A 15,364-nucleotide genomic window follows, 5' to 3' on the forward strand; every position below is an offset into this window, starting at 1 on the left:
CGCCCAGGCGGCATACGACATGCTTCCCAGTCCGTCAAATCTCGGGGGCAAAGGTTAGACACCGACATTGCCTACTGTACTCGTAACTGGGAAGTGAACCATAGAGCACATCCTGAGTTGCTGCCCCAAGGCACTAGGAGAGGGTCGATACTGTTGGTGCCATCATCAAGTCCTTAAGGTAATTGCAGAACACATCAGCACCAGAGTTGAGTGGAGCAAGCGATCCCGCCCCTCAAAACAGGCCATTACTTCCCTCAGGGCTGCGGAGCAGCAAGGACCCTCAGTTCTGCAGGAATCTTGACCTCTGCAGGGGACTGGAAGCTGCTGGTGGATCTGGAGAAACAAAAGACCTAAGACCAAATATCATTCTTGTGTCCAAATCTTCCATGCACTTCACCATGTTGGAGCTAACAGTCCCCTAGGAAGATTGCTTGGACTAGGCCTTTGGTGAATGCAGGCAAGGTGGCTGGAGGTGCTCTAGGACAAGGTGCTTCCAAGTTTAAGTTAGATGCAGCGCGTTCCTTGGCCAGAGCCTAATCGAAGAGCCATGTCAAGTCAAGTTTATTTTTATTAGGGATGTCCCGATCAGGTTTTTTTGCCCTCGAGTCCGAGTCATTTGATTTTGAGTATCTACCGATACCGAGTCCCGATCCGATACTTCTATAATAATTAAACTTTATAATACCTCTAGACCGCAGACCTACTCGCGCTTTCCGCTTCAAGCTCCTTCCGTGTTCTACTTTGCCAGCATTTAACCAATAGCGTCTCTGCAACAAAGTGATGTCATGCCGCACGCGTTGCTGTTTCTGTGTGGAGTCAAAAGGGTCTAACTCTGTGCCACCGCATAACTATAGATGTGTTAAAAAATAATGAGAATATATATACATATATATCCGAGTCCTGATCGGGAGGTAACGTCCGATTCCGATCGAGTCTGAAACCACGTGATCGGCCCGATTTCCGATCACGTGATCGGATCTGGACATCCCTAATTTTTATCATATTTTTTATGGCCCAATATCACAAATTTGCCTCAATGGGATTTACAATCTGTACTGTCTCCTTAGACCCTTGATTTGGAAAAGGCAAAACTCCTCCCAAATAAACCCTTTAAAAAAGACAGGACGGAAAGACATGCAATAGATGTCATGTCGTGTGCGACTGTGGCAGAGAGAGCCTTAAGATGGTTGTGGCTCAAGTAGAACCATGTGGCAAGATAGCCATCTGGACACAAGCTGAATTCAGCCTCAGCAAGGTTGCCTGGCGGAGGGTGCATGATGCTGAAACACCTGCTTATGGCAGATTTCATTTCTTCAGTTGATTCAAGAATATTCTTGAAACAGAGTAAGTGTACTGTAACTTACTTACTTACTTAACCCTCTTGGCCCCCTTGGGAGCATAGGGCGTCCACCATGGATGTCCACCTCACTCTCCTCTGCGCTAAGGTCTTTACTTCTTGCCAGGAGGTCCCCATCTTGGTCATTTCATCAAGTGTGGACCGCCTCCAGTTGGATTTAGGTCTCCCTAGCTTCCTCATGCCTTGGGGATTATAGTCCAAAACTCCCCACTTTCTGGATTTGATTTTAATGTGGATTTGCTCCTGGTTCATGCGTCTCCACAGGTCTACATTTGATATCGTGTTGGGCCACCAAATCCTCAGTATGTATTTGAGACCGTTGTTAATGAACACTTGTAGTTTATCGATGATTGATTTGGTGGTTTTCCAGGTTTCACAGCCATATAGAAGGACCGATTTTACGTTTGTATTGAAGATTCTGATTTTGGTGTTTCTACAGAGCTGGGAAGAGAGCCGTACAGGTCGGAGTGTTCTGAAGAGTACTGTAAACAAGTGTTTAATGTCATCCCATGCATATTAAGAAAAGCACTTTCGCTCACCGTAAATATAACAGTTACTAAGATTCATTTTCTGGAGCAGAGTTGCTCAGCTACTCGCCAACCAATTACAATATTGTCTATAGTAGAAAGATCTAATTTGTTTTCAAAGAAAAACAGCAACACCAACATACCATTCACTGCCAAGAGAAACTACTAAAACCTCTGGCAGTTTGACTCAAGCCAGATGAGTTTACTATCCTAATTGGTCTCAGTGGGTAGAGCATCAAATGTGTAAATAATTTTCTCAGCACTTGGCCTGCTCTATCTTTGCTTGCCTACTTTGAAAGGAAAGATGTTCCTGTTGGAATAATGTCCTGTAATTCCTGAAGCACATTGTTTTTATCTTGTATCCTACAAAACTGCTTTAAATATGGTAAGAGACCAGTGTTCAATCACAGAGCCACCAATCTTATAATACATATAAACCAGAGTGCATGGCCAGCAATGTCTGTTGGGGATAACAAATTGCAGATGAGGTTTCAACTGTTGCTGCAGCATGCGCAATGGGATTGAGGTTTAAGAGAATCAGGTTACTCATAATTAAGAACATAGCTTGAAGCAGGTCGTACCCTCCACCTGATCAGCTTTTGTGGTTTTGATGGGACACAAGTCATTTAACTTCTGTTTGTCTGGACTATAGCACTGCAACATAAACTTAGTTTCACATTGCATAATCATGTCCTGCATTGTACACTGGTACTGCTTTTATTTGTTAACACTTTCTACAGTACCAATACTGTAGTGCAGCACGCACACACAGTGTGATGGATATAGAGGCACAAACACCAGCAAATAGTCAAGTGTCAACATTTTATGACAAACCTAAACGAAAGCTATTTCTTATAGATGTTTTGTGCATTCAGATCATAGCACCGTTGTAGAGTGATTTGCGAGCAGCTGGTAGTTCATTATTTTACGGAAGCTGAGGAGGGAAAAAAAAGAGAAGCTGCTTGACCACAATCACAGAGGACACAGCAATGCTATTAGTTTTCCAGTGCAACTACATAATCCAATGGCCCAGACATTTGCTTTAATCAGACACCTGGGAAATGCATCCATCCCATTTCATTTCATCAACTCAAATCAATCTCATATCAGCATTGAATTAATACGCTGAGACGAGATATTTTTTTTTACCAAAGGGAACTCCTTCATTACCTCCTTTTATGATTGCCTGTCTCTTTTTTCCATGGTGTATAAAGCATTCTACTCCTACATGTTGTAAACCCATTTTGAAAAAAACAAAACAAAAGGAGGCTGTATTTAAAAGCACACATTTTCACTCAAATTGAAAAAGATGATTCAATAATAGGCTTTCTTTCATCCCAAAAAGCAATTTATAAGTATATGTCACATCAAAAGGTGTATATAGCACTTTGGAACTTCAAAGAACAATGCTTTGTTCATTACAGTGTTACAAGTAGCAGCTTTGATATACATGTAGACTGCTGTATAGCCATATCTAATCTGGTTAAAGCTTGTTGTTTTTCTCCCCTGCTCTATCTTTGTATGCTGGTAGTAAATGTGGGGATGCTGCTGGTTTCAGTGATGCTGAGAGTGCTGCACGAGGCGAGTCTTTGTCTGCTCTGGGAAGGCTGGGCTCCAGCTGGCTCATGCTACTGTATGTGCAAAAGTCAGAGAGTCCCTCAGCACTCAGTGCAGGAGGCGAGCTGGTTGATTGATTGGGATGCACACCACCAATGACCCCCCTCCCCACCCCCCTTGTTTCCTCCTCCTCCTCCTCCTCCTCCTCTTGCCTGTTCTTGCTCATGGAACACATGTGCCTCTCCTACTCTCCATTTTTTACCCAGACCTGCTTTATAACACACAAGCATTCATGCTGCCATGCACACACTTCTGTACATGTTGATAAACAAAGGTACATGCACACACACACACGCACGCACACACACACACACACACACACACACACACACATACACACACACACACACACACACACACACACACACACACACACACACACACACACACAGATCAGATTGAAGAAAACTAAAAACACGCTATGATAAATTATATGAATGAATGAGTAGATTTTGCATGATTAGAACATGTGTATCTGGATGTGTGAATGCTCATTAAAATAACTAATGTCTGCAACATTGGGTTCATTCAGGGCAACACATTTGCAGTTATTACAACTGCCAGAGCATTCTCCACACTTCGTTTTGCTCTAGCAGAGATCCCTAACGAATTCATCATTCCAGACAGAGAGAGAGGGCGCCTGGGGTAATATATTTTAACACATTTGGTGTTGCAAGTGTTTCTACAGCGTCTCCGCTTTGAATGAATCTTCTAAGTGTAAGAAGGTAGCATGGAGTTGAACAAACAGGAGGAAGAAGGGGTGTGTAATCACCGACCGCTTTTCAGGACTCCAGCGACGACCAGCCAGCCAGTGTCTGGTGAACGCGCGTGTGCGCGTATGCGTGCGTCCATGCGTGTGCATGTGCGTGCGTGTGTGTGTGTGTGTGTGTGGACCAGCAGCTAACACACACTTAACATTCGTTCGCAACATGGCGTTGAAGCGCCGAGAGACACGACGGCTCTCCCCCGACTAAGCTTATTGTTAGGAAATCCAGGGGACTGTTAACCAAAGAGACTTAAACATTCACAGAGAGTCATTTACGCACCGGCGGAGACAATAGCAGATTCCAGCATGTCGCTATAACGGTATAGCTGGTTGTATAGACGTACGCTGCTACCCCACTGTTGGAAATCAAAGGCTGTACATGGCGGTGGAGAGTACAATTTGGCTGTTCTGTCTTCTTTCGCTGTTTTGTGGTGCATCCAAGCAAGGTAAAAACACACACTTTGATCATCTGCATGTTTTTCAGTGGAGTGCATGTGTGAGGCAGCGGGACACTCATATTACACTGAAGTGCAGTTACTAGAACATAAAGTGGGCTGTGATAAAAGATAGCAGAGATACTGGGTGAATTTGCACCTTGCACGGTAATATCCCTCCGTGTTATGTGTTCACCTCATGTGGCCTCACCGATTCGTACGAGGTAGGGTTGGATTGTTACTTTATGGGTTTCTCTGACAGGACGCGCTCTGAGGCTTTGGCGTTACGAAGTTGCAGCACATTGCCCGAGGAGCAGCCCTGAATGGTGCCACAGAGCGGCCAAAGGGCTTTGAACCGACCGGGCAAGTTTCGGATCACAAATGGGATAGATAGATAGATAGATAGATAGATAGATAGATAGATAGATAGATAGATAGATAGATAGATAGATATATAGGTAGATAGATATTTATTGATCCCAGAAATGGGAAATTACAGTGTTACAGCAGCAAAATATCAGTCACACAGCACAGATGGGGCTCATAAAGACGTGTGCTCGGCCGTTGGTGTTTATTAATAAGACTGGAGAGCCCTGGAAGCAGCTCAGTCTTGCATGTGTCGATTGCTTTGCCCCAAAAAAAAATCTGAAGTTTTTCTCACTGTTTAATAACCGAATACGATTGTGCACATGGTTCAGAATCAGAATCAGAATCAGAAATACTTTAATAATCCCAGGGGGAAATTATTTTTTGTTACCACTCAGGTTGTATAGACACTGGCTCAGAAAGTTGAATGAGAGGATTTTAAGGAAAGAGTAATATTGTCATCAAAAGGACGTTCTCTATGCACGATCTTGATCAAATAGGAGAAGAATTTGTCTGAGAACTGATGGTGAAACATGCACAGTAGCAGTTTTATTTCCCAGACATTTGCGGTGGCTTCTGAGAGTGGAAGCGTGCTTGTTGGAGAGGGAAGTCTGCCTACACAGGTGGCAACGAGTGGGTGAAACACTGACCACAGGATTTACATGACAAAGACCTGTGCAGAATGTCAGTGGATAATAACAAAATATAAGAAGCAATAAAAATATAAAAAATATACATTTTTTGAAAATTGTTTAAAGATGCCACATTGGTTTCTGACATTCTTCGACTTATAGATTGATCAAGAAAAACAATCGGCAGATTTATCAATTAAGAAAATGATTGTTAGTTGCAGCCCTACTTTGAATTCCCACCCAAGTATTATGGAGCAGGGGCACCAGATGAAGTGAACTGAAGTCAACCTTACTTTGACCTGTGTCCAGTACCTGTAATGTCTACAATATCTTATGTCATATTTTATTGCTGATATCTTGTGTTGGTTGATTGGTTCATTAGCCCATGCCAATAGTACACACTAGGGCTGTCCTCGACTAAAGAAATTCTTAGTCGACACACTTATATGATTTTGTCGATTAATCGATTAGTTGATGTAATCGACAGAGCTGTGCTCTTTGAGAGGTGGTTAAGACTAGAAAAGATATATACACAATATAAATGTAGTTAATTAACCATCTGTAAAACTGACTTTCTCCACAATTAATCCTGCAAAAGCACCACTTTAAATCTTGTGTTTACCAGAAATGTGCTCATAAGTTTCTTGGAAATGAGTAATTAAGCATGAATAAGCATAAAAAATGACTCATCAACTAAAGAAATCTTAGTCGACTAAGACCAAAACGACCGATTAGTCGACTAATCGACTAAGAGGTGGCAGCCCTAGTACACACGCTATTATTATTCACTATTTCTCACTTTGACACTTTTTCCAATTTTAAAGTACATCTCTTGGCAAAAATGTCTGCTTAAAGATTTACATTGTTTTACAGTAATGCGGTTTGTGGGTGTTGTCTCTCTTCCTGCAACACATATGTAACACACACTTTCTTTCAAAACTTTGCTACCATTGCCTTTTGTCTCATCAGCCAGTGGAGTTGTGCTTAGTGCATAGCTGCATTATTACAGTTTTTCTTTTATCCTTCTCTTTTGTCTGGAGATAGTACATAGTTTTGCTGCTGCTGCAACTTTCTTCAATGTCTTATTATGACATAATCTGCAGTAATTATTAGCTACATGATAAGAAATAAAGGAATATCCTGCACAAGAATTGGTGTGGCGGTGAAAAGTCAAGCGTGGTGGAATAAATATATCACAAACTCTAAATTACTTTGGCACATCCAGGTAGACACAAATTCCTTCTGAGAAATACTGTAATCTTATCACGAGTTCCATTATTCATTGTTCAATTATGCATATAAAGCCTTACAAGGGAGGCAACTATAGAGGGATGCTTCCTTGACTTCCATCTGATCTAATGGTGGAAGGTCAGAGGATACAATTTATATAGAGTTAGATTACCATGCCCCGCAGACTTCAGCAGAGACAGAGTAAGGAATTACTCCCCTTGAGATCCTCCTGACAGGAGAGTAAGTGCTACACACTGGGGGCAATCATATCCAGATGATGAAATCTCTTGCGGGTAAATGGCAATTGTGATGGAAGTTGTTTGTGATAAGAGTGAAAAGGAAATTGATTTATTTGCACTGTGAAGTTTATTATTAAAAGTTGGTACCAAGCAGTTTTGACAATTGGTCGCTTAAAATAGCACATTTAAAAAATGACTGAAAGAACATTAAACAAATCCAAGACTAACATCCATTTAAATAATTAAGAATTGTCATCAAACTGTGCTTTGCTTCAGAGCAGAAGCCACATTTGTATTGCTCTGCACAAACTGACAGCATCATCATGCATGTATTATTACTAAATAATTACTTTGCATTGTTATTAGTCATCAAGGCCAGTAAACAACATCATTAAGGATGACTTGGCATGTGCATGTTTCTCTGTGTGTGCATTTTGTTGGGTTTAGAAAGTGGAGCATGAATGTTGTGGGTTTTGGTGGTTGTGGGAACTGAGACTGGTGAGTGGGGGCTGGGTGTGATTCTGGGACGTGGATGAATTAACGGGCGCTGGCAGGGCGAATTTGAGGGCAAGGGCCATTACTACATCCACAAACAAAGAGCTTGTTTTGTCCTTTCTAAAGCTCAAAAGGAAGTATGTCAACTTCACTTAACATATCACAAGCAAATCAATTGTACAAAAGTGCCTGGGTGTCTGTGTGTTCACAGTCCATATAGTTATTAAAAACATCTGCACTCCTGCAAGACTTTATGAGCAAATCAATCTGATTATTGGAACGCCTTTAGCATTTTTATATGCACATGAAAATTATACACAGCAACAGTTGCATGATGAAGAATTGGCACTACGCTGACAGAGAATGTCATATGAGGTAATTTACCCTTATGCACCAAATTAGTATTTACTAGGATAAATTAAATTACATTATTTTATTTGAAAGATGGATCACTCTACAACTCAACATCTAGTTACTGTTTTACTCAAAAAACACATTTATTCCTCCAATATTCTCAGGTCAGACGTGGTCATCTCAACAGCTTGTTTTATACAAAGTTAATATTTGGACTGAACACCCGAGGAACATTAGCTGTAGGAAGCTGCTGAAGTGACCCCGTGCAATGTTGGGCATGGTGGTGGGAGGAATATGTTTTTTTTTAGTCAACCATTCATTCCACACACTGCACCAGGGTACTGTGGGGCAAAGTCCATTCTCTAGCTTAAATATCATGGAGATGTAAAGTTACACAAGGGGTTACATTTTTGGCTTGGCACAGTATTTAGAGGAAGATATTTTTAATTTAGTGAGGTTGGTGTGTTACAAACATTGCATCTTTAAAAAAAAGTCTGAACAAGGTTATTTGTCATGAAATTTCCACAAAATGCAGAAATGTAAGTTTGCAGCACAGTGAGGTCATGGGTATCACTGTCACAAAAGTTGCATCACTAAATGCAAAAGCTTGAATGGCATTATGCATGACAATCAAATAACAGCAATTTCTTCCCAACAAATTTCAAAATGTACTTAAAATCTCAAACAAAACGTTTTTTTCAATATTCTTTTGCTTCTGTTTACTTACATTGTGTTTCCATCAAGCTAGGGGTGTCACAACTGCAGAGTTATGTCAAGCAAAACAGACCAGATGATAAAAAGTGTGTTAATAATAATTGATCCTAATACAAACCTGAGATACCAAACTCTTACATTTGTGTCATCATAGAAGCTGGAAATTTCAATAGAAAGTGCAAAAAGAGCTGTGGGTATCAACAAGCCTTTCCTTTACTTTGACACTGTGTAACATTTACAGCAGATACAAAGCAGCGTGGGCATCCCACATTTTTCCCCTCACCACATTTTAATGTAAGTCCAATACTCTTGTCTATTGGCCTCTATTGGTCTTCCAAATATTGAGAAAAAAATCTGGCTCAGAAATTAAAGTTTACTTTAAAGCTTGGTTTTTGTTTCTGGCACTAGTTTTCTGGCTGCTGGCTGCTGTTATTTATGGTACAGATACTCATGAAAAACTCATAACACAAAACACAAACACTACACAGTCAAGTTGTTGCTCTATTGTTAATATATTCTCTAATAAGAGTCCAATGGGTGCCTAGACCATAATCATAGTATGCAAGGGTTGCAGCTGCATTCTCCATAGAAAGCAAGTCCAGAAATTCCTTCAACCAGTTAAATTTATTATAGCAGTCTAATTTGCATGTTTTCCAGTTCATGAGTATACTCCTCTTTGCGGAGAGAAAAGCTAGCGCAACTATCCGTTGTACAGGTTTTTCTTGTATATTCTCCAATCTTCTCCCCAATATACATACAATAGGACATTTAGGAATATGAACATTCAGAATAATTTTTAAAACATCTCTTACCTCAGTCCAAAATGTCTTGAACAGTCCCACAATAAATACATTAGGTACCACGCCTATTTGGAGGTTATCCTTCATTCTACAGTTTCACACACTCAGTGGTATCAAAGTGGTATCAGAACAAGTAGTAGATTCAAGTTATCAACCAAGTACAGTATGCATACACATACAGTGAAGGAGTTGTCAGTCAGTGCACTTATTGGACGTCGCTTTGGATAAAAGTGTCAGCTGAATGAAATGTAATGTAATATAATGACAAATAGGCCTAGGTGTAGAAATAGCCACAGAAAAAAATGATCGTATAGACTGAATAAACAGCCCCTCTGGCAGGTAGATCTTCCTTATCCACTGTAGGAAGATGGAGTCAATGTTGGTCTCCACCTTTTATGTCCCTTAGAGTTGACATCCATCTCCTTCTTAACTCATCTGTAATGTTTAGCTGTGTTCAGCTCCAGTTTGTTATGTCTACAACAGAAGGCCAGCTGTTCAACCTCCTGTATAGTGGCAGCTACAGAATATTAAACATTTCATTTGTAGAGGGATGTATGCTGTCCGTAGAACCACTTTCCTTGGCCTTTACTGTTACTGCTCATGTGTCTTATATCAGTGTGAAACGGCTTTGAGGTCACCAAAAGATTTTTCTGTGTAGGTTGTTTTTGTGGTTGTTATTTTGGCAAGTAAGTCCAGTGGGTAAATGTGGAGAAAAATACATTATACCCATTCTTACCTTCCGTTCGTCCATGTACTGTAGCAGATTGAGAGATCCCCTCCTTAATGACTTCATGTAATTGCATTTCTAAATTAATTGAAGTATTAATGAGGTACTTATTTAAATTGCAGCTTTACTGACTATGTTCTACTTGCTAGCCTTGTTTGAACGTTGTGCTCAAACTTATTGCACTCTTTCAGTATTTATGTGAACATACATACACAGATCTCTTGAGACTTAAAACCAGAGTTTGTTGGACAGCAGTGCCTGTGAAGAATAGCTCATTACACATTAGCGGTAAATTAAGTATTTGCGTGTGTGTGTGTGTGTGTGTGTGTGTGTGTGTGCTGAGGTGCATTCACCCTGTGTGCCTGCCTGCTCGCTTGTGTGTAAGCATGGGTGTGTCAGCTGCAATTTGTGAGTGCATCTTGATCCCCTCCCCAGAGTCCATGCTAAATTAGGATGCATATTATTTAAAGATGCCCTGGGCTGAGTTTCAGCTGGGTATATTTGTGTAGTGAATATGTTGATTTTTATGGTGCCCTGTGTGCTCCTATTCATGCTGCCAGAGAGGCAATTTTAAGCACAGAAGTGTTTGTATGAAAGGCGACGTCTCGATTTTGTCTGCAATGAATTTAAATGATTTTCTCTCCTGGGATGTTCAAAGCACTGTGATGAATTTATTTTGTTTTCATTAATGACTAGCACGGTCTCTTAGAAATATCTGAAAATAAAATGTTGTAAGCTAGTGTTAATTTTGCACAAGTATAAGCAGACATGTGTGTTTACGACTAGCCTGGTTTGGATCTTAGGTAAAAGAAGAAAAAAAAGCTCATCTTAAACCTTTGACAGAGGTTAAGATAATATAATAAGGAAAACAAATTAATTTCCTGAAGTTTCTTTTCCAATTGTTTATTTTCTGGCTTTTATTGATATATATGATGCAATTTTAACCATTAACCATTTTCAGGTATAAAACATTTTAGGGGTTGTCTTAGGGCAGGGCGATATGGAGAAAATCAAATATCACGATATTTTTGACCAAATACCTCGATATCGATACCGCAACGATGTTGTAGTGTTGACTATTGGTGCTTTCACAAAATATTTACACAATGAAATTTTTGATAAGTAATCACCAGAAATTGGGAAATAATGACTTAGTGGCTAAAGGCAAATAACAGAACAGTTATAACAGTCTGGAAAGTTCAGAAAATGACTCTTCACTTTACTGTAATGCAACCTTTAAAACCAGGAAACGACAGCACATATCTATATATTGCCCAGCTCTAGGTTGTCTATCTACTAAAGTAAGTTTATCGGTGTTTTTTGCCCCCAACGGCTCCTGCCTTTAGGGCCCTAGGATTAGGCACTGGTTATGGTTAGGGTTATGGTTATGGTTAGGGTTAGGTGCCTTGGAGGCAGCGGTCGCAGCGCTTCCAGGAAGGAGCAGTTTTGGGCAAAAAACACCATTGAGCCTAAAGTAATGGCTTTCACATGTGGGTCTCAGTGATGGAAAAGTTCAATTTGACTCTTTTCAATCCTGACAGGATACAAAATACAAAAGTAAAGTATTACAGCTTGCATAGCTCACAAATGTCACATTTCAGAGGCAAAATAGCCGTTTGTACACTATACACAGAGATCATATGTAAGAGCATTATACTCTTGAGTGGGCCTTTACCAGAAATGTTACTGCTTTGTTCACACTTGGGCCATAGTCAGATGATGCCAACGTATAAAATTGGCTAAGCATTTACATAGGACCTAAATGTCTTCTGTATTCTCCTATGGCATTTTTTTGCCCTGAGTTACACCTTTATTGCATACAGAGACCAAATGTTTCCTAGTCTTTTGTAATGCTGCTATTTGTTAACTATTTGATCCCAGGAGTACAAATAGATGTTACTGCCGCAGTGATGCAACTCAAATGGATTGTGCTATGTCATCCTGTTGGTTTACTAGGTCATTGAGGTTAGCCACATAGTGTAGTTGATAACATTATATGATGTGCTTCGAGCTGATGCTAGGGGTAGGGTCACAACTGCACTGAAGTAGGTATACTGTATTTGACCTCAGAAAGCCAGCAATAACATCAATCCAAGGTCTAATCATAACCTCATTTCAATCCCAGCACTTGTTCTATCCATAGCCCCAAGGCTTGGACTTGGGTCATGTTCACATTAAAGCTGCAGCAATATTTTGTGTAAAGAGGTAACCAACATCAAAGGAAGCTCCTTATAGTAGTGAGCATTTTTTAAAGTGCCCATATTATGAAAAAATCACTTTTTCTGGGATTTGGGGTGTTATGTTGTGTCTCTGGTGCTTCCACACACATACAAACTTTGAAAAAAATCCACCCATGCTGTTTAGAGTGAGATACAGTTTCTGAATGTGTCCTGCCTTCAGTCTCTGGGTGAGCTGTTCAAAATCAGCACGGCTTGTGATGTCACAAGCCGAAACGAGCAGGCTAACCGCAACCATTAGCTCGTAGCGTTAGCATGCTAACGCTATGGCTAACGCTAGCATGCTAACGCTAGCATGCTACCTCGTTCTCAATAGCAAAGCACTGCTACAACACACACAAGTTCACCATAATCTACAAAAGAACTACTTACATGTGCGCCCTCATTTAGAAGTCTCCCAGCTAATCCTGCCTTGTAACTGACCGAAGTTGTAGAAACAGCCTTTCTTTTACTGTCTATGGAGCTAGCTAGCTGACATGATCTACATCTGAGCTACTGGGCATGTGCAGTGCAATCAAAGATAGTACAGAAGAAGAAGAAGAAAAGAGGTCTCTCTCTGTAGCTAAAACAGAGACCAGCTGAAAAGAGGATCTGCAGCAGTGAGAGAGAGCGCTGCAGTACAACAAAAATATGGTGTTTTTTGAAAATTAAACCATGTAAACCTATTCTGGTACAACCTTAAAATACAATTATGAGCCTGAAAATGAGCATAATATGGCTGCTTTAAGAAAGTAGTCGGTCACAAAAAAGTCAACTTGTCACACTGATGAGCTCTATATACCTGGGACAACTTGATTTCTCACTGATATTTGTTTATGTTACTTTGGCTTATTCTAGCAGTGTAGCTTTATCTTTGTGTGTGTGTGTGTGTGTGTGTGTGTGTGTGTGTGTGTGCTTTTGAGAGAAAAGCAGCAGTCTGGCGGCGTTCACTTGGTCAACTAACCTGCATTCACATTCCTTCCATTCCTCCCCACTGTCTGCTTGGTCACATGAGTGCAGTGGAGGTTACACTGAAGGTGAGAACATGTGGGTAGTTATAGATAAATCAATAATTTGACTGCCGAATTATAGTTTAGCTTTAGAGTTATGGTATATTGATGAGTATGTGCTGCGGAGGAAACAAGTTGTGGACACAGCAGTGACAATTTTGTGCAACAGTAGACTGTGCTTTAACACTCAAAGGAATTCTAATTGCTACTAGAATGGCCATAACGGTCATACATTATTTGCATATAATTTCAAATATAAATTTAAAATCTATTAATACATTGACCTGTAATGTTAGGATAGGTAAAGATCTGGTAAACAAGCTGTTTTGAGGCAGCAGATATTACTGAAGTTACAATAAATATCGCCTACAATGAAGTTGCAAAAACACCAGGTGTTTCCACTAGTAGATTATCATAGTTAATAAAACTGTAGCACAGTGACGATACAGACATTTTGGTATTTCTGGAATCATTTGTACTTTCATACTGAGTTCACTCGCCCTTTACTCCTCATTCAGATGCTGTATATTACCCAAAAATCACAGGACATCTCTCTTACATCAGTGATGAAAAATGTCATTATTGAGAATTCCAGTGTGAGCATAACAATATGTGAAGCTCGCTCAGTGCAGTATGCCTTTCCTCAGTACATGTACCAGGTATTGTCACATAGTCTCATTCATTATTCTGACCTTCAAAAAGCAGAGTTGATGTTTTTCAATACCTTCCAGTATGTCCCATTGTCCTGCATTTCTCTCTACATACTGGGAACCGTTACATTAATACCAGTATACCGTCTAATTCACCAATGTCACCAGCAAAAATTCCTGTTCATTCATTGTGCTGCTGCGTGAACAAACAGATTCTGATTTGGATCTCCCGTGTTACTCCCATGTTAGTTTTATTGCTCGCTTTGTTGACTCATGCAAGTGGGCCTGGCACTTGACATGGCCATGTGGAGGCCCCATGCTGTTGGGAGGCCCTGCATGCATGAACGCTGCTCTGTGATTGGAGGAAGCCAGACTGGGATGAATGAGCACTGTACATAGAGCAGGAGGCATAAGGGAATGCACTGGTACGCCCCCCTCTCTCATTCTCTATCGTTTCGCTCCCTTTCTCCCTCTTGTGCACATACACATTCAGTGGAGCATAGGAGCCATGTTTGTCTCACCACAACCCCTCTTTTTTTCATTCTACACTTTCATGCCTTTTTTTGTTCTGCTAGCTTTGAGAACACAGTCACCGTAAGATCTCCGTGATTGGAAACTTTGTGGTGCATTACTGTATGCAAAATATGGAAACTTTTCGTATTCAGATGTGTGATACAGTGTGACAGGTGCAAAGGCAGGTTGACAAATCATTACACAAGTTTGAGTACCATGTTGGCCTGAAATGATTTTTTAAGCAAAAATGCCTCAAATCCAGTATCAATCCACAGAGAAATGCACACAGCCCATATTCAGAAACAGTGCTATTAAACAAGCCGTCAGGACTTCTGTGTGGTTGTGATGTCACAATTATACTATATATATATATATAAGTAGAAAGTGTCACTACAGTGCCATTACAGTCATTCCCCGGCTGCAATGACGGTGCAGAGGGACCAAGAAATGCTGACCAATCAGAGCAGACTGGGTTTTTTCGGGAGGGGCAGGTGCTAAAACGGAACTTTTCAGACAGAGGGTGAATACAGATATATTCAGACAGAGTGTATAAGAAAAATAATATGTTTTTTTAAACATGAAACATCTAAACATGTTCTAGAAAAAATAAGTGTGAAACTGGAAATGAGCATAATATGGTAAATTTAAGGAAATAATGATGATGGTGTGCATTTTTCACTATTTTCTGATATTTTATTGACCTAGACATAAACATAT

The 15,364-nt window shown here is 40.3% G+C and overlaps 1 protein-coding gene across 3 annotated transcripts in view; it reads left to right on the plus strand.

The window, feature by feature from the left end:
• The first annotated feature begins 4,234 nt into the window (after window positions 1-4,234).
• The window catches only part of igdcc4 (immunoglobulin superfamily, DCC subclass, member 4), a 54,933-nt gene continuing 43,803 nt past the window's right edge, over window positions 4,235-15,364 (plus strand). Inside the window, exon 1 of one of the 3 annotated variants that reach the window (XM_035999315.1) lies at window positions 4,235-4,713. In XM_035999315.1, the coding sequence (XP_035855208.1) occupies window positions 4,647-4,713 (67 nt within the window). In that variant the 5' untranslated portion in view covers window positions 4,235-4,646. The remainder of the gene's footprint in view (window positions 4,714-15,364) is intronic. The other 2 variants (XM_035999314.1, XM_035999313.1) reach the window with 2 other exon arrangements.

The sequence above is a fragment of the Sander lucioperca genome, chromosome 3 (genome assembly GCF_008315115.2).
Source record: "Sander lucioperca isolate FBNREF2018 chromosome 3, SLUC_FBN_1.2, whole genome shotgun sequence".
Classification (NCBI taxonomy): Eukaryota; Metazoa; Chordata; class Actinopteri; order Perciformes; family Percidae; genus Sander; species Sander lucioperca.